We start from the raw sequence: 20,816 nt of genomic DNA on the forward strand, positions 1-20,816 counted from the left end.
CCACTTTGGTAACAACCTTTGAAGACACTTCTGATGAATCAATCACTGCACTTTTTATTTTCTCAGCACTTTTCTTTATGTTTCTGATTGTGGACTCACCCAGGCCGAAGTAGCGTCCCAGAGCTGTGTTACCTTCACCTGACGTGGCCCTGTTTATAATTTCCAACTTATTTTCAAGTGATAAAGCTGTTCTCTGCCACTTGGCTGATGGCCCAGGACTTGACATAGGATGCTTAGGAGGCATAGTTAAATATTTCAAGCAGAAAATCAGTACACCATAGGTAATAACAACAAACGTTTAAGAGCACAAGATCGCACATTCATGTGCAGCCAAAACCAATGCGAGACCGGTGGGAGTGAGACAGTGAGGCGTGCGCACGTGACTTGTATTGGCGGGAAAGCGGTGCTTCTCGTCCCAAGAGCCTCGCATAACTGTGAGTTTTGGCCACATATAAGGAGAAGTTGGTAGAAATAGGTTCGACGCTTAACTATGAATCTGCATTGTCTGAAGATGTATATAACGAGGATAGAGTGTACTACAGAGGGTAGTACCCATGATGGAGTTGACTAACTTTACAATTTTCTGCAACTTACTGCGATCCTATGCAGTACAACACCCCCCCCCCCCCCCCACCCATTACCAGACGGTAATGCAGCCAGTCAGAATGCTATCTGTGGTATTCACCTATAGAAATTTCATTGGGCTCCTTAAGAGCAGGGCATTCTTTAAAGAGTCTTGTGCAATATTTATCCATCAGCTAACGTAACTAGAATAGATGACCTAGCTATTATCACTTGTGGGATCCTGCTGTGTGTCAGCTGGCTGCCACACCTGTTACATCGCAACAGTGCTACAGGTCAAAATCTCAATGTAGTAAATGATGTGGTGGCCTTGGTGTTGTGTATGGAGTTATATCAATGTAAGGTGTTACAGATGCCAGTGAAGTATGACCAGGGTGTGAAGTATGACCACAGCAATAAGTTAAACTTGAAGCAGGAAGCCACCACAAAATTGACCTTGCTAGAAATCATGCAGATCTCCTTGATAATCTGACAACACTATTCCACATGATTATTCAGCATACTTTCCATTATTGATATGTATGTAGACACATTGATGTGGCATATTTTATTTAAATTCACACTCATCTCAATATAATACCTTTCTCCAGCAAGGCATTACTTGGTGCAAGGAAACCTGCCTATTCAAGGAGAGAAAGGAGCTCGACGGAATTACCCTTACACCTTTCCACAGGGTCTTCTAGGATTCAAGAGTAAACCCACAATGTCCTCTATATAGATAAAGGACTCACATTGGCAAAAATACACTGTAAATTCACCAAGATGAAAACATTATAGATTTCATCTGTTGTTATAAAACATTTAATGGATGGTTATTTTTAAACATACTCATTTTATTAGCATGTATGATTTTTTTTTTGATACCTTGCTGTGTCTTTGTTTCAGGCGATACAGCAACAGAGTTCTTCAGAGACAGAAGGGGAAGGGGGAAATACAGCAGATGCCAGCAGTGAAGGTGAAGGGCCAGAGATAATGGACGAGGAGGGAAAAGCTAAGAGCAAAAATGAAAAAGCAGGTTCCAAACGGAAAAAAGCTGCTTTCAAGGTAAAATATTTAACTATTTCTGCGTTCTCTAAATATAGCATCAAGTGCAGCTTTCAATGTCATCTTCAGATATTTTCTGTCCAAACCCCTCTTGGGATTAATTCTGTGCAATTTTCTTGCAAATGAGAAATAATCTTCAAAATTTGATCCTACCCAGAATATTTAATGTTTTAATTGTTTTGTGGCAAATTGCTGGAGCAACTTAATTGAGGTTCTTGGAACTACTGTTGGGGGTCAATATCAGTCTGTCAAATAATGACAGCAAATCCAATGGGCTTTAATGATCTGTCTTTAATTTGTATTTTTCCGTTTGTTCCCTTTATGTGCTGTTAAGCAGCTTCAGAACTCCTGTTCCAGTAACAATAGTCATCATCTCATTTAAAACCCCCCTCCATTTAAGTGCAGAGTTTCAAAGCTCAGAGTAGGTTTATTATCCAAGCACACTGTATACACACCATTGCGAGCATACTCAGTCAACCCAAGAACCATAATAGGGTCAATGAAATACCGCACCAAACAGGCCAGACAAACGACTGACGTGCAAAAGACAACAAGCTGTGCAAATACTAAAGAAAATTAATAAATATATAAACAAACAAACAATGAGTATTGAAAACGTGTTGAAGAGACCTTGAAAGTGAGTCCATAGGTTGCGGGAACAGTTTAGTGATGGGCAAGTGAACTGGAATCCCCTTTGGTTCAAGAGCCTGATGGTTGAGGGATAATAACTGTTCCTGAACCTGGTGGTGTGAGTCCTGAGGCTCCTGTACTTTCTCCCTGATGGCAGCAGTGAGAAGAGAGGATGTGCTGGGTAGCGGTGGTGGGGGGTGGGGGGGGGGGTTCTCTGGGCCTGTATTCACTAGAATTCAGAAGAATGAGGGGTGACCTCATTGAAAGCTATCGAATGGTGAGGTTGAATGAGCGGTTGTTGTGGCAATACTCAATGTCCCTCTTTTATGCTGATTTGTCACCACCTTTGATTCGCCCAATGACAGTGGTGTTCTCGGCCAGCTTAAGTATGGCATTGAAATGCTGATTTCCTGTAACCGCACTCCATGTAGAATTGCTCAGTGACGGGGAGGGCTTTACCCATGATGGACTGGGCCATATCAACTATTTTTGTAGGATTTCCGTTCAACAGCATTAATGTTTTCATACCCAGCCATAATGCAACTAGTCAATGTGAAGAGTGTTGTCATATGAAGAGCTTTTGATTGCTCTGGGCCTGTATTCACTAGAATTCTGAAGAATGAGGGGTGACCTCATTGAAACCTATCAAATGGTGAAAGGCCTTGATAGAGTGGATGTGGTGAGGATACATCCTATAGTGGGAGTGTCTAAGACCAGATGATAAGGCCTCAGAACAGAGATGGGGAGGAATTTCTTCAGCCAGAGAGTGATGAATCTGTGGAATTCTTTGCCACAGGCAGCTGTGAAGACCAAGCGTTTATGTATATTTAGGGCAGAGATTGATAGATTCTTGATTGTTCACAGCATGAAGGGATATGGGGAGAAGGCAGGAGATTGGGGCCAAGAGGAAAATTGGATCAGCCATGATGAAATGGCAGAGCAGACTTGATGGGCCAAATGGCCTAATTCTGCTCCTATGTCTTACAGTCTTATATACTCTCCACCAGACATATATAGATATTTGTTGAAGTATTAGATGTCTTACAGGATCTTTGCAAACATCTAAGGAAGTAGAAGCGCTACCGTGCTTTCTATGTGACTGCATTTACTTGCTGGATCCAAGACAGGTCCTCTGAAATTATAACAATGAGGAGTTTAAAGTTTCTGACCCTCTCCACCTCTGAGCCCCCACTGAGGACTGGCTCATGGACCTCCAGCTTCCTGCTTCAAAGTCAGTAATCAGCTCCTCGGTCTTGCTGACACTCAATGAGAGGTCATTGTTGTGGCAATACTCAGCCGGATTTTCAATTTCCTTCTTTTATGCTGACTTGTCACCACCTTTGATTCGGCGGACGACCTCAGCCAACTTACGAGGGGTGATTGATAAGTTTGTGGCCTAAGGTAGAAAGAGTCAATTTTAGAAACCCTAGCACATTCATTTTTCAACATAGTCCCCTCCTACATTTACACACTTCGTCCAGCGGTCGTGGAGCATATGGATCTTGGACCTCCAGAAAATGTCCACAGCAGGGGTGATTGATAAGTTCGTGGCCTAAGGTAGAAGGAGATGAGCTATACAGCTCTTGTTACAGCACATTGTTAACAAAATGCTGGGTAGAGAGGGTCTCATTGCTCTGTGTTTCAGCCTGGCTTGGATTCCCACCCCCCCCCCCACCTTGTACCTGGCCATGGTGTTAAACCCTCACCTGCTTAAAGGTGCTTGAGAGCTAACTCTGCAGAGTCCTTGAGAAGATCGTGAAATCTGTAGTTCATTAAGTCAGTTCAAAAGTATGTTGCTTAAAGGGAAATTACATGCTGTAGATTGTAGTGAGAATAATTCAAAAGATGTATATTGAGAAGTTTTGTAAGCCAGCCAGCAGAACATTGCCCTTTTGAGTAAGGAAGAAAAAATATATATACAGCATGTGTATGTTCGAAGGTCATGTTTGACTTGAATTTTTTGAAGAGGTTACTAGGAAAGTTCACAAGGATAAAGCAGTGGATGTTGTCTATATGGACTTCAGTAAGGCCTTTGACAAAGTTCCACATGGAAGGTTAATTAGGAAGGTTCAATCGTTAGGTATTAATATTGAAGTAGTAAAATGGATTCAACAGTGGCTGGATGGGAGATGCCAGAGAGTAATGGTGGATAACTGGTTGTCAGGTTGGAGGCCGGTGACTAGTGGTGTGCCTCAGGGATCTGTACTGGGTCCGATGTTGTTTGTCATATACATTAATGATCTGGATTATAATGGGTGGTAAATGGGGTGGTAATAGTAAGTTTGCAGATAGGTGGTGGTGTGGATATTGAAGTAGGTTTTCAAAGCTTGCAAAGAGATTTAGGCCAGTTAGAAGAGTGGGCTGAAAGATGGCAGATGGAGTTTAATGCTGATAAGTGTGAGGTGCTACATTTTGGTAGGAATAATCAAAATAGGACATACATGGTAAATGGTAGGGCATTGAGGAATGCAGTAGAACAGAGTGATCTAGGAATAATGGTGCATTGTTCCCTGAAGGTGGAATCTCATGTGGATAGGGTGGTGAAGAAAGCTTTTGGTATGCCGGCCTTTATAAATCAGAGCATTGAGTATAGGAGTTGGGATGTAATGTTAATATTGTACAAGGCATTGGTAAGGCCAAATTTGGAGTATTGTGTGCAGTTCTGATCACTGAATTATAGGAAAGATGTCAACAAAATAGAGAGAGTACAGAGAAGATTTACTAGAATGTTACCTGTGTTTCAGCACCTAAGTTACAGGTTAGGTCTTTATTCTTTGGAGCATAGAAGGTTGAGAGGGGACTTGATAGAGGTATTTAAAATTATGAGGGGGATAGATAGAGTTGACGTGGATAGGCTTTTTCCATTGAGAGTAGGGGAGATTCAAACAAGAGGACATGAGTTGAGAGTTAGGGGGCAAAAGTTTAGGGGTAACACAAGAGTGAACTTCTTTACTCAGAGAGTGGTAGCTGTGTGGAATGAGCTTCCAGGAGAAGTGGTAGAGGCAGGTTCGGTATTGTCATTTAAAGTAAAATTGGATAGGTATATGGATAGGAAAGGAATGGAGGATTATGGGCTGAGTGCAGGTGGATGGGACTAGGTGAGAGTAAGTGTTCGGCATGGACTAGAAGGGCCGAGATGGCCTGTTTCCGTGCTGTAATTGTTATATGGTTATATGTATGTGTGTGTATATATAAAATCAGAGCGACAAAATGCTAGAGGAACTCAGCAGATCAGGCTGCATCCGTGGACGGAAATGGACAGTCGATGTTTGGATCAAGACCCTTCACCTTAGACCAAGATGAAGTGTCGTGATTCAAAGTGTTGACTGTGCCTTTCCCTCCCACAGATGCCGCCTGACCCACTGAGTTCCTCCAGTATTTTGTTTGTACCTCCAGATTCCAGCATCTGCAATCTCTTGGGTCTTCAGAAATATTGGGAAAGAAGATTATGGGTATTGGAAGGGGTTGGTTAGATCAGTGTAACAAGGTAGGTGGAACAGGAGAGACTGGGAAACGATCAGTAGAAATAGGATGGTGGGAGAGTGGGGTTAGGTAGATGAATGGTAAGAGGCTGGTAGATGAGAGAAATAAGTAAAGTTCGGGTGCAACATCCAAGTCAGTTTTAGGTAATGTGTTGGTCTTCACACCTCTGTTGGAGACTCTGTTTTCCACACTTTATCATGAGCCACATGGAACAAGACAATTTTTTTGTCATCTGCTCACCTGGATCCACCCATCACTTGCCAGGTCTTCCTCCACCTTCTTTATAACACCTGTTCACCCTCTTTCTTTCAGTCCAGTTGAAGGGTCTCAGCCTGAAACTTCCACTGCCCGTACCCCTCCACTGATGCCGCTGGACTCCCAGTGCTTGTGTCTTGCTCCAGATTCTAGCAGCTGTAGTCGCTTGCGTCTCCAAGATAATTTTTGTCATTGGGTGTCAACACAGCACTGCAGTGGTTGGTGGTGTATCATACATTACGACCCACTCTGACCTCCTGCCTGCATGGAGTTTGCATGTTCTTCCTGTGACTGCTTGGGTTTACTCCCACATCCCAAAGACATGCTGATTGGTGAATTGGCTATTTGGTTGACCCTACCTCTAGATGGATGACAGGAGAATCAAGGAGGGTTAACGGGGGCATAAGGAAGGCTAGATTACAGAAAGGCAAATGGGGAAACAGAATTGATGGAAAAGTCCTGAGAGCTGGCACAGACTCAACAGCCCAAATGGCCTCCTCCTACGTTTGCAAAGTGGTATATGTAGGAGATTAATTACAGAGTTTTATTTCTGTATGAGTGGTGTACATGACTGAGCAATATTTTGCATAACTGCCTGAAATGACACACACGTGAGCCTCCAAAAATAGCCCACCAAATGTTCCTAGACGAATCTCATACCCTCTAATGTTTACATGGTATCAAAAATCAAAATCCAGATCGTTGCTGTAAAAACCTAACCATCCAAGCCAGGTAGTTACTTTCCTGCAGAAATCACAGATTAGAACAAGTTTTCAAATTTACTATGTTACTAATCAGATTTTTCTAACGGGGACACTCTTTTATTAAATTATCAGTGCAACACAACACCTTCCGCATAAATGAACTGAGCCAAAAAAATTTTGGAAACTATTAAGCCGGGATTCAGCAAATTTTGAAATTCACAGCACCTGAACAGCCCCTAACCTCTGAATCCAAAGGAAAACATTTATTTTAAATCAAACTTCCAACACATGGTTGGAAACAAGCCATCAAACTACTGCTTTTATTGGACATTGGATAGTGTTTATTGTCTTTGGTGAGAGGGCCTCAGGAAAATTAAATTCTTTAATCAGGAAGGACACTCACTTGTAAGGCAGTGATTGTCAAATCATATTGATTCATTAAATAGCTCAGAATCTGCCCCCACCCCCTAGTAGCAGCAGCTTAGTTGAAACGAAAACAAAACTGCAGATGGTGAGACCGTGAAATGAGAGTTAGAAAATACTCATGAGGTCAGGGCACAGTTAAGGAGAGGTGGGGGGTGGGATTTCTAATGTAGAACCTTCAACCTGAAATATTAACTCTGATTCTTCCAAGACGGTTGCTGCCTAACCTGCTGGGTATTTTCAGTATTTTCTTTCCTAGCTATTTAATTACACTTAGCTTTATCCAACAAAGCCTGGCAAAGTAGTTTCCTCTGAAGAGTTGGTAAACAAATTGTGCCATTCTACTGTTGTCTTTGTGGGATCAGTGGCTTGCTCTCACCTTCCACACAGATATCATTAGGTAATAACATCTGCACATGTGTCCTGCACTGCTAACTCGGTAAATTAGAGCTGCTCGTAGGAAGGCTAAATAGAGTAAATACCTGTTTAAAGAAGAAATGTATGCTTTTGCAATGTCAATCAACCCCTCTATTCCACATAGGAAGAAATTTAATAGTGACCTCTCAATTTAGAACATAGAACAGAAAAGGGAGATATAATTTTTTTATATATTACGTATTTTTTCCTGTGCCGTTCTCTATGTAACAAACCTTCCCCTCTCCCACCTCTCCCTCCCCTCTCTCCCTCCTTCCCCTCTCCCTCCTCTCCCCCTCTCTCCTCTCTCCTCTCCCCCTCTCTCCTTCCCCTCTCCCTCCTTCCCCCTCCTTCCTTCCCCCTCTCACCCCTCTCTCTTCCTCCTTCCCTCTCCCCTCTCTCTCCTTCCCTTTTCTCTCTCCCTCCCCTCTCGTCTTTCTCTCTCCCCCTTCCCTCTCTCTCTCTCTCCCCCCTCCCTCTCCCCTCATTCTCCCTCTCCCTCTCCCCCCCCCCGCACCATTACTCCTTTTCCCTCCCCAGCCCTTCAGTCATACTGTAGGTATTTTGTGCCTGTAGATTGGCAATTCTGTCCTCCACAGAATTCCCAAGTATCCCACTTCACAGTTTGTTCCTGTAACTTCCAGGTAGAAAATAGGTTTAACCTTAAGATGGCCACAGTAGAATGAGATGCTTCTTCTAGGAAATATTGGGTAATTATACATAATGGAGATGCACAGTAGTGCTGCCACCTGCTGGCAATCTCAGTGTGGTACCACTAAGTATTTGCTTCTTTGTCCACAACCAGTGGAAGGGTAAATTAAACCAGCAAATGGCCAGATCTACAGAGGGACAGAGACATTTTGTGAGGCAGTATGTAGCTGATACAATTTATAAAGTAATAATGCTTGATATGTGGCTCTGGTTTCTGAAACCGATGTCTGAATTTACTGTGTATTAACAAGATTTGCAGCATAATGCATCATAAATAGAAATCAGCAGACATTTTGGGCTCAGTTTGCATGGATTGCTGCAGATTCAAAATGGTTACTTGTAGTTTTCAGTGTGAAAAATAAAAAAGGTTTTTCCTGACAGACACTTTAAACTGCACTGAATGTCTCTGTCTATTTTCAACAATTCTAAACAGAACTGACAGCATTTAGTGATGTGAATGCATTGCCTGTCAAATGTAGAAATCAAGAACTTACTGATAAATTCTGAATATCAAACCTGTCACTGGGATTTTATTGTGTTACGTAGCACACCCACTCTTGCTGGAATTCCTAGTTTTATGCTGGAGGGTCACCTCCCAGATCCAACATCATATTAACATCAAAAAGGAATTTCGGGATGGAGAAGATAATTTATCTCACTTAATGTTTTTTTTAAAACAAATCATGTATATTACTTATTAACCAATTTTATTTAGTTCTAATTAGGTTAGATTTTTAATTTTGCATCAATTTTAATAGTTTTTACAAGTCTCTGGATGATAGAGATATTAAGATGTGACCTGTGCCTTTAATACTTAGTAAAGCTGTTTTTCCATTTATGGAGAGAATTCTGGGATTTTTGGGAGCTGGGCTTCCCCATTCTGAGCCTGGTAGCCCTATCGTTGCTCGGATCATGTCACTGGGATGTAAAGGGCTAATGAGTTTGTTTACTTGCCATTCAATTGGGTAGGTATGGCACAGGGACAATAATTCCAGCAGGTTCTCTCCCAGTTTTTATATTGTGCCACAGAAATGGGAAGCCCCAGCCATCATCTGCTAATTAATTAAATGCTGCCCCTCAACTTTATTCCCATAATCAGAAGGGAGGTCTCATATTTGAATGAAAACCTGCTCCCCTGTAAGAGGTCAGTTCAATATGCTTTTTCACCCCAGAGAGTTTTCCAGTATCGACCCTCAAGAGATCTAATCCCAGTTTCACCTCAAGCTGAACAGCTGTAGGACACAGTACCTCCTGACTGCCACAGTGACAAGCACTTACAGAGAAAACTTCTTAATGGGAAAAAGATTAATGCACACGATTTGTCAGCTGGCAAACATACCCACATTTGTCAAAGTTGTTTAAAACTACAGAGGGCATCTGTGAAAGCAGTGTTTTAAGTTTACATCGTTGCACTTTTTAAATAACAAGCAGTATCTGGGCTGCACTTAACTCTTTGCCTGAGACTTGCCAATAGCAGCCAACTAAGTTTTGAGTTATAATGTTGGTAACTTCATTCTCTCTGTATCTATTTAACCCTGACCAATAGAGATCTGTCAGCCTCACTAGAACAAGCTGCCATAGTTATGGGAAATCTGAAATGAAATGAAAACTGTGGGAGACGGACTGTGGGTTAGGTGACTTTGGGGGAGGAGGGTAGAGAAATGTTCCAAATGGAAGACCTACCAGAATGTCATGGACATGAAGGCACTCTGATCCCCTCTCCATAGATACTCTATGAAACGCTAAGTATTTACAGTCATCATCAGCGTCACTATGTGGCGATCATGGTTTATAACCATGATTGTTCTTGGCAAATATTCTACAGAGGTGGTTTGCCATTGCCTCCGTCTGGGCAGTGTCTTTACAGGCCGTCTTCAGAGATTGTCTGCCTGGCATCAATGGTTGCATAACCAGGACGCGATATGCACCAGCTGCCCATACCATGCAGTCACGGGGAGAACGTACAAACTCCTTACAGATAGTATAGAAACCTGATCGATGATCACAAGCACTGTAGAGCAATTCTCTAACTGCTACGCCACCACATTGCCCCACTGGAACATTCTAAGATCAGACTTATTAGTATAATTGAAGCATGGAAGGGACTATATGTAATTGGTTAAAGGAGGTGAATAGTCCCAAGCAGTTGTTCTTTGGATTGTTGAGAGGGATGGCTGTTGTGGACTTCAAGACAGCAATGGCAGACTGGAGCAAGTATTCTTAAATGAAAATGCAAAGTGATTACAGTTGGATAGGAAAATAAAGAGAAATAAATGAAAGGTACAATTTTAAAGTGAAGACAGGAACAAAGAACCCACATTTACAGGAATCTAGGAAAGTGCTAAGTCTGTTAAAAAGATAAGAGATGACCTTGAATAGATGACTTGGAGGGGGTTTGTTCCCCTTTTGGTCACAGAGATCATGAGCAGCAGATGCATTTGCCCAGAGTGGGAGTAAAGGTTACTGATATACAAGAAATCCAAGTTGAAGGCATTATTCCAACTCTGAGGTTGTTCTGAGAGTTTGATTGTTTAAAGCTGACACATTGTTTGCCATATATCTTGTCTTATTTAAGAGCCACTCAACCTTGGTGGTCTCCTATCCTGACAGCTGAGGAATGATTCACCCTGTTGCTAAATAATTACCACAGAAGGACAAGCATTCCGAGTCAAGCTGTAAACCATAACTCTAGCCATTTAAATCCAATCTTTGCGAGAGACCATTGATTTTCTAGCACCGGATGATGCCTGCCGGTAAAGTTTGATGATGTCTACTCATTGAATTTGGCTGCTCCATAATTTAAACCAGCTACACCCATGAATCATATTATAATTGTTATATTACATGACAAATGAATTCACGAGAAGAAGCTTGGCAACCACATTGTCACTTCTCACTGATGCTTATGGCAGCTGAGGTTTGAATTTCAGGGGTTTGTCAAACAGATTAAAAATGTATAGAATTGATTTATATTTGGAAACAAACATCAGAAAATAAGTGAGAGAATAATTGTATCCTGATCTTATTTTATGGACTTGAAAAATCAAATGAACTGTCAAACCTTTTCAAAAGCTGATGTTGAATATTATATTCGATCCTGGGACGTCTCCAGGTTCATAAACAGAACTTCTGCGAATCTCCGCAATGTGGACTCGGGACAAAGCAAGCTCTCTCCCCTGATCATTTCAACTTCTGAGATCTGTGTTTTCCAGAAATCTGCAAAGCAGTTGCGGAAATCCACTGACCAGGAAGGCAAAGACGAAGCTGATAAGGATATCAAGGAGGAAGAGGATAAGAGTGGTTCAGAGACAGGAGAGGCAGATGGCGATGCAAAAAATGCTGCGGAGTATCAGCAAGTGAATGAGGAGGTAACAGTGTTAATGCTTTAGAACATCCAGTGAGATTTTTCCTCAGGTTTGGAGGCTGTGTTAGAGCAGGACACTGGTAGTTAAGGGAAATTGATAAATACAGCACACATTGACACAATTGGACAGGTTTTAGGGATCTGATTATTTTTTTCGCTGAAAGAGGCCATTCAACTGTGCCTGCTCTTTAAAAGAACTGTCCAGTAATTCCCTCCCCTGAAATATCTCTGTAGTTTTGAAAGGTTTTCCCTTTCAAGTTTCAGTGAGTCGATCCTATATAGGAACGCAGCATATCATGGTTATATTTCTGTTTCTTGTGCACCGAACATCACACAAAGTTACTGTATCATGAAATGCACATTTCTTATAGAGGTGCTCCCTAGCTCAGCAATATCAAGCATCTGAAGGTCAGTCTCAAAATGCAATGTAGAAACATAGAAAACCTACAGCACAATCCAGGCCCTACGGCCCACAAAGCTGTGCCGAACATGTCCTTACCTGAGAAATTACCTAGGGTTACCCATAGCCCTCTATTTTTCTGAGCTCTGTGTACCTGTCCAGGAGTCTCTTAAAAGACCCTATAGTATCTGCCTCCACCACCGTCGCCGGCAGCCCATTCCACATACTCACCACTCTCCGCGTAAAAAAAACTTACCCCTGACATCTCCTCTGTACGTACTTCCAGGCACTTTAAAACTGTGCCCTCTCGTGCTAGCTATTTCAGCCCTGGGAAAAAGCCTCTGACTATCCACACGATCAATGCCTCTCATCATCTTATAATGTAGTCAGAGCATTAGCCCTGAGTTCCTCTAACTTAAGTCATCAGTTCAACCCAACTTAAATTTGCCAAAACTAACCCTAACATATCCCATTAGTCTTGCTCATTCTCTGGTGTTGTCTTCACTTTGCCCAATTTCAGGAATATCTTTAAGATCTGGAACATCGGTTCTTGCATATTACCTTGCAGAAATAGACCTGGATCCACTGATATCAAGTGCTCCCAGCTATGAGAACTGGTGATAATAAATTGCTGTGAGCAGTCCACCTCAATTCATTAATTCATCTGCAAATATATTTTGTATAGAACTCAGTTTGTATGTGTTTGTACTTGTGTGAAAGAAACTGAAGAAGACTGCAAAAGAATATTGTTTCAAGATGCAATAGCTGATGCCTTAAAGTTAAAGCAGAAAATATTGTAAATATTCTGAGAACTGGGCAGCATCTGTGGCTAGAAAAATAACACTAACATCAGATTTCAGAACCTGAAATATTGCCTATGTCCTCTTTCCATAGTTATTGCTACAGCTACCGAGCATGCCCACAAAGTATTGTTTTATTCCAGATTTCCATTCTTTTGCTTTTGGACTCTTTAGAACTGACATTTCTTATATTCTTCTTACCCTCCGAATAGAATGGGCCGCAGAAAAGCAGTTCATGTCTGGCTGAAATTAGAACGGAGAACAGCACCGCACAGGAACGGGTCCTTTGGCCTACGATGTCTGTGCCAACCATGATGCCAATCCAAGCTAATCCCATCTGCTTGCACATGGTCTGCATCCCTCCACTTTCTGTTTATTCCTGTCTCAATCTGCTTCTACTTCTTCTCCTAGCAGCAAGTTTCAGGCACCCATTCAAAGTCCATTTATTATCAAAGTATGTCTGCATTATGCTACTTTGAGATTCGTCTCCTTACAGGCAGCCACGAAACAAAAGAATCCATTAAAAAAAGACTGTCAAGCACTCAATGTGCGGGGGGGGGGGGGGGGGCGGGGGGGAAAACAAACTGAGCAAACAATAAAAGCAAGCAGATAGCATTGGGAACTGAAGTCCATGAAAGAAAGTCTGTCCACAGACACGAAGACACTGCCTCAGTTCATCACAACCTCATCAATTTCCTTTAGATAGATAGATAGATAGATAGCTAGATAGATACTTTATTCATCCCCATGGGGAAATTCAACTTTTTTCCAATGTCCCATACACTTGTTGTAGCAAAACTAATTACATACAATACTTAACTCAGTAAAAAAAAAATATGATATGCATCTAAATCACCATCTCAAAAAGCATTAATAATAGCTTTAAAAAGTTCTTAAGTCCTGGCGGTAGAATTGTAAAGCCTAATGGCATTGGGGAGTATTGACCTCTTCATCCTGTCTGAGGAGCATTTTTAACTTTAACTGCACCCTAAAGCTATGCACTGCAGCGTTTGACATTTCTGCCCCAGGAAAAAGACTCTGATTATTTACCTTTTACTTCCTCTCATAATGTTATATACTTTTGCCAGGTTGTCCTTCGGCTTCCAATGTTTCAGGGAGAATGATACACACACACACGTACTCACACACATGCACTCACACACACGCACTCATGCTCACACACACACTCATGTGCGCACATATACACACACATTCACGCATACACACACTCACTCTCTCTCTCTCTCTCTCACACACACACACACGAAAGGTATTTAATTTAGATTCCTTATTCTTCACATTCAGGACAGTTCACATCATGAAAACAATATGATTTGATGTTGGGATACGACAAGCTAATGCATTATTGTTAGAGTTTTATTGAATGTTAATGTGAAAGTTTTAGAATCGGCCCTTCAAAGTGACTGGCATAAAACTCACTGAGGGGCGGGTGAAGGGGAACAAAGGTACGGCCCATGCTGAGGGCAGAACGTTGTACCTCAGAGAGGAGTGGGTCAGATGGAATGATGAAGGCACGACAGAGATTAGACCTGGGATCGTAAAGAGGTAAAGAGTGGTGGCATCAGTAAAGGGAGGAGGGATTGGTGTTCAGGGAAGGTGGGGTGGGAGGAAGATGCAGGTTCTAAGTACCCAAGAGGTGACAGAGGAGCCTGAGAGACCCAGGGTTGCAGCTAGTGGTGGGGAAAGGGGTATCCAAGGGCTCAACGGCAGTGAGAAAGGTCTCAGCCTGGAGGTGCAGGCGGTTGAGATCAGGCCCGGAGCTGTCGGCTGCATAATTCACAGTCTGAAGGTGTCCAGGGTCATCGGAACTGGGGTTAGATAACAGTGGGATCCATGGTCTGGAGCAAGCTGGGGTTGGTGATGGTGGTGCTGGTGGTCTGGAGGCGTCCAGGGCTGTCGGAGTTAGAGACGGTGGGATAATTGATGTTTTGCAGTCGAGACTCTGCATCAGAACTGGGAGTTGGCCAGTGTAAAGAGGTGAGGGGGAGTAGTGAGGCAGGTGGATGGGTGGATTCAGCTGAGGGAGGTGGCGTGACGGGCAGGTGGGGGAAGATAATGACAGATGCTGGGAGAGACAGCCCTTTGCTTTTTCTTTTGTAACCATATTAAATTGATTTATTTTAGTTAGAAAGGTAGACCATGGGAAGTCTTTATAAATTCACAAGTTATTACCTGAGTCTCTCAAAACCAGTGAAATCTTTTGGCCAACATTCTTTGCAACTGCTCAGATATGACACTCAAATGTCTAGTGAAATCTTCAGTGTGTTGGGTAATTAGCTTAAGATCTCACTCCTCCATTGAAATTCAATGCACAGCAGGCAGGATCACATCAAATCCTGAAGACATTAAGAAATAGGAGCAGAATTAGGCCATTCAGCCCATCAAGTATGTTCTGCCATTCCACCACTGCTGATTTATTATCCCTCTCAACCCCATACTCCTGCCTCTTTCCTATAACATTTCACATCCATACTAATCAAAAGCCTACCAACCTCCACCTTAAATATTCTCAATGCCTTGGCCTCCAAAGCCATCTGTGGCTGATGAATTCCTCTGGCTAAAGAATTTCCTCCTCATCTCTGTTCCTTCTATTCTGAGGCTGTGCCCTCTGCTCCTAGACTCTGCCACTATAGGAAACACCATTTTTAGATTTCCGAACATTGATACAAACATGGTAAAATGTTCTGTTTCAATGAATAATGAAGGTGATCAACACTCCGGCTGCAAGTTCCAAGCCCTCTAACTCTGGTTCACTTTCGAAAGTTGCTGAGTGCTTGCATCATGTTCTGATTTTAAAACTGTTTCTCTGTTCGCAAGTTTGGAACGTTTCTGGGATATTTGGTGTTTCTTTAAAGTTTCCGGCATCTGCTGTAGTTGTTTTAACTGTTTTGAATCCTTCATTTCAGACTTCGATCATTTGAATTCTGGCCACTGAGGACGGAGGACCAGGTCTCAGCTGTCCATGACTGGACATTTTACATACAATCATTCCTTCTGTCTCTGTCGACATCAGCATTTTGTGCAGGCTTTCCTTCATTGTGCTCCCGATTATAATTTTGCGCACATGCCAGTCAGTAAAACACCGAGAAAACGTCATGCATTTTATATTTTCCCTCTTCTGGAATGTCGTGAGCAGCATTCCATCCACCCTTTACAGTACTTCATTCTTATAACTGCCTAGCTGTTCTGTTACTGAGAGAGGATACAATATTTATTTTTGATGCTTGCTTTAAATGTGAAAAATAAACTTTTTTTTCTTGTACTCAGCTTAGTTTTATTCTTCCCTGTGCCATTTGTCTTATGGGATTTTTTATGCATTTATTTAGTATCTTTACACAAAAATGTCTGTTCTACTGCTGTTCAGAAATGACTGTCTGGTAGAATAAAATTAATGGAATGCATGAATGTTGGTGTTACTTATTTTGAAGCAGATCGCAGTGCTAGAAACTTCGGGAGAGGTCACGAATGTATGAGTTGATCTCGGACTGGTTGATCACTATATAATGAAATGGTGAATGAAGTTACTATCATGCTAGAATTCAGAATTGAACAGTGCCACCAGTGTAGATGCTGCAACCTATTTATTATGAAATTCTGCAAAGATACAACTAACGTCAGAGTTTATTATCATATGTACAAGTACCCATTTGCTCAGGTGCAATAAAAAAATCTTACTTGTAGCAGTATCACAGGCGTATAGTTCAAAGTTCAAAGTAAATTTTATTATCAAAGTACATATATATCACCATATACAACCCTGAGATTCATTTTCTTGTGGGATACTCAACAAATATAGAGAATAGAGCTATAACATAATGTAAGACTGCCTAACTAGGGCGTTCAACCAGAGTGCAGAAGACAACAAGCTATATAAATGCAAAAACAAGAAACAATAATAATAAATAAATAAGCACCAACTATTGAGAATGTGAGATGAAGAGTCCTTGAAAGTGAGGCCATAGGTTGTGGGAACATTTCAATGATGGGGCAAGTGAAGTTATCCCCTTTTGTTCAAGAGCCTGATAGTTGAGAGGTGGCAACTGTTCCTGAACCTGGTGGTGCGAATCTGGAGGCTCTTGTACCTTAGTGATAGCAGCATTGAGAAGAGAGCACGTCCTGGGTGGTGGAGTTCCTGATGATGGATGCTGCTTTCTTGCAACAGATGTGCTCAGATGTTGGGAGGGCTTTACCCATGGTGGACTGAGCCATAACCATTACTTTTTGTAAGATTTTCCGTTCAAGGGCGTTTTTGTTTCTATACCAGGCTATGATGCGGCCAGTCAATATACTCTCCACTACACATCTATAGAGGTCTCTCAAAGTTTTAGAAGTCATGCTGAATCTCCGCAACTCCTAAAGAAGTAAGGGCGTTATATAGGCAAGAAAAACATACTTTAAACATGCATTAAACACAATTTTTACAAGAAAGAGCACAATTAGAACAAAAAAAATCATATTTTAGTGCATACTGGTCATTGTATATTTAGGATTGTGCCAATTGGTTTAAGAACCAAATGCTTGAGGGAAGGAGCTATTCTTGGACTTCATGGCATGGGATTTTGAACTTCAATACCTCCTGCCTGATGGGTAACTGGGAGAAGATAGCATGGCCTGGATGAAGGGTATCTTTGATGAGGGATGTGACTATGATATATTGTACAGAGTCCACTACTCTCTTCAGCTTCTTACGTACCTGCTCATTCAAATCATACCAGACCATGGTGCAACCAGTCAGGACACGATTGCTCTAAGAAACTAGAGTCTTGCCCAGAAAATTGCAGCTCTGTGACTGTGAAAGCATCTGGTCTTTAGCTAGGTCTTCACTGCGGGTATGAAGTGCAATAATTGCATTGACTAGCCACTAACTTTTTTTTTACACCTTCACTACTGTGTTCTCATTTAGTGCTAATACATTCATGGTTTTGTTTTAATTATATGCTACATTCACGTCTTCCTCAATCTCAGTGCTTCTTTTACACTTAGCAACCAGTTAGGAACTCAAAATGTTTCATAAAGTATGTTAATTTCTAACCTATTCCCACCTTCTCATGACATTAATGCGAAGTAAGTAACTTGCCTTCATTTCCTCTCCTCCAGATTTGGATCCTCTTTGCTGGAAACGAAAAACAACGCTTAAAAATATTAACTCTCTTTGTCAGCATGGCTTTGTGAGGGGCAGGCTGTGCCTCATAAGTTTTAATTCTTTGAGGAAGTGAAAAAACAAATTGATGAAGGTAGAGCAGTAGATGTGTATATGGATTATAGTAAGGCTTTCCACAAGGTACCTCATTGTAGACTCATTCAGACATCCAAAGGTATGGGATCGAGGGAAACTGGAATTCACAATTGGCTTTCCCATAAAAAGGGTGGTTGTAGATGGTGTGCATTCTGCCTGGAGGTCGGTACCCAGTGGTGTACCACAGGAATTTGTTTGGGATACCTGCTCTTTGTGATTTTTATAAATGACTTGGATAAGGAAGTGGAGGGATGGCTTGGTAGGTTTGCAAATTACATGAAGATTGGTGTGTTGTGGATCATGTAGAAGGATGTTGTAGGTTACAATGGGATATTGATATAATGCAGATCTGGCCTGAGAATTGGAAGATGGAGTTCAATCCAGGAAAGAGTGAAGGTCAAATTTGAAGGCAGAGTACAGAGTTAATGTCAGGATTCTTAGCTGTGTGGATTTTGGAGTCCACATCCATAGATCGCTCAAAGTAGCCATGCAAGCTGATAGGGTGGTTAAGAAGGCTTATGTTGTATTTGCCTTCATTCGTCAGAGGATTGAGTTCAAGAGTTGCAAAGTAATTTTGCAGTTCTATAACACACTGGTTGGACCACACGAAGTATTGTGCCCATTTCTCGTCACCTCATTATAGGAAGGATATAGAAACTTTAGGGAAGGTGCAGAAGAGATTTACCGGGAATCCACCTGGATTAGAGAGCATGTCTTTTGAGGAAAGGTTGAGTGAGCTTAGGGCCTTTCTCTTTGGAGTGATGGAGAATGAGAGATACCTTGATAGAAGTGTGTAGGACAGATAGATATAGTGGACAACCAGCACCTTTTCCCAGGGTGGAACTGGTTCGTACAAGAGGGCATAGGTTTAAGGTGAGTGGGGGGCAAGTGGGATGTTTGAGATAGGCTTTTACACTGCGAATGATGTGGAATGTGCTACCAGGGGTAGTGGTGGAGGCAGATACATAACGGACATGTAAAAGAGGCTCTTTGATAGGCACATGGATGGAAGAAAAATGGAGGGCTGTGTGGGAGGGAAGCCTTAGAATGATCGATTAAAATGTCGGCACATCTGTGCTGCATTGTATGTTCTAACTGGCTGATGAAGATAATCCAGAGCCCAATCATGGAGGTAATTGAAGCCCAGACCAATGGATTTTGTCAGAAGACCATATCAGCAGGTATAACTTGCATTCATAAGATGCTTTAAATATTGCAAAATGTCCCAAGAGGAATTATTGGCTAAAAACTGATAGCAAGACAAAAGAAGCATCATTTGGAGGTAAGCTGAAGGAGATGAGGAGGAATTTCTTCAGCCAGGATCTGTAGGATTCATTGCCACAGGCAACTGTGGAGGCCAAGTCCTTGGGTATATTTAAGGCAGAGGTTGTTAGATTCTTGATTAGGGCATGAAGGGATGTGGGGAGAGGGCAGGAGATAGGGGCTGAGGGGGAAAATAGGTCAGCCATGAAAGAAATGACGGAGCAAACTCGATGGGCCAAATGGCCTAATTCTGCTCCTATATCTTATGGTCTTATGAAGAGAGGTTACTTAGAGAATTCCAAAACTTAAGTCCTAAGAGGGGTGAGGGGAAATTGCCGGTGGTGGAGTGGAGAGGGAAAAACAGGACCAGAAGTACAGGAGAACTCTTGTTATTGCATTGTAGGGCTGGAGGAGGTGACGAGAAATGAAAGGGATTTGCCTATTTATTATGGCATAGAAGGAAGCCACTTAGCCCATCTGGACCATTTCGTCTTCTGACCTATCTGTCCTAGTTCCTCTTTGCTTCATTCTCTCTCATCAACCATAATCTCCCCTTGGGTTCATTTGTCACATACCTTTAGTATGGAATAATTTACAATGGACAATTGATCTACCAGCATGTCCTTGGCAGGTGGGAGAAAACTACCCTTGGTTGCAGGGCGAATGGCCAAACTCTACACTCACATACACGCACACACGTGTAAAAACACACAGGATGAGGGGTCAGGATCAATTCCGTGTGCATGAAGCTGGAACGCAGGTCTGGGTGCTGTGCCTCCCTGCCTCCCTGAAAGGATTCAAACACAAGGAAAATTTATGCATCAAACATAGGGGCTCAGAGCACCCTGATGTGTGGATCAGACAGCACACTTTCCCCTGGTGCAAACTGGGATATATTAGGCTGGTTTTAGGAATGCTCGTGTTTTTAGAAGATGGGTGCAGTCTGGTGAGCAATGGGACATTTTAGTTTAAAGCATTAATGTGGGGTTGAGCCGCAGAAGAGCTGATGGGAACTGTGATCCCATAAATGAAAGGTGCAAATTATCTGATACTCTAACAGGGAAGGCTCTGAATTCAGACAGCGTGTACTATGCAACAGCCGAGTTAAACTACATCAGCTGCAACCCAGATGGGATCAACCCTGCTACAATGAGGAGAGCAGATGGGAACAGTAAGTGTCAACCTGGTGAAGCTACTTTCCTGCTAAACATCATAAAGCAGAGACATAGATATAGTGTGGAATCAGGCCGGTTTGGCCCATTAAATCTGCGCCAACCATCATGCACCCATCTTCGCACTGATTCCATAACAACCCCCTCTTTTCCATTCCCCACATTCCTACCAACTCCCCGTAGATACTACCACTCACCTACACTCAAGGGCAATTCAGAGTCATAGAAAAATCCAGCACAGAAAAAGGCCCTTTGGCCCATCTGGTCCATGCTGAACCATTTAAAATGCCTACACCCATTGAGCTGCACCCAGA

The 20,816-nt window shown here is 42.2% G+C and overlaps 1 protein-coding gene across 1 annotated transcript in view; it reads left to right on the forward strand.

Moving 5' to 3' along the window:
• Positions 1-16,232, forward strand: part of LOC140718829 (hepatoma-derived growth factor-related protein 3-like) — a 117,087-nt gene extending 100,855 nt beyond the window's left edge. Inside the window, exons 4-6 of the mRNA XM_073033030.1 lie at positions 1,468-1,626; positions 11,459-11,614; positions 15,738-16,232. Coding sequence (XP_072889131.1) covers positions 1,468-1,626; positions 11,459-11,614; positions 15,738-15,752 — 330 coding nt within the window. The 3' untranslated portion in view covers positions 15,753-16,232. The remainder of the gene's footprint in view (positions 1-1,467; positions 1,627-11,458; positions 11,615-15,737) is intronic.
• Positions 16,233-20,816: the final 4,584 nt, after the last annotated feature.

Source organism: Hemitrygon akajei, chromosome 30 (assembly GCF_048418815.1).
Source record: "Hemitrygon akajei chromosome 30, sHemAka1.3, whole genome shotgun sequence".
Taxonomy (NCBI): domain Eukaryota; kingdom Metazoa; phylum Chordata; class Chondrichthyes; order Myliobatiformes; family Dasyatidae; genus Hemitrygon; species Hemitrygon akajei.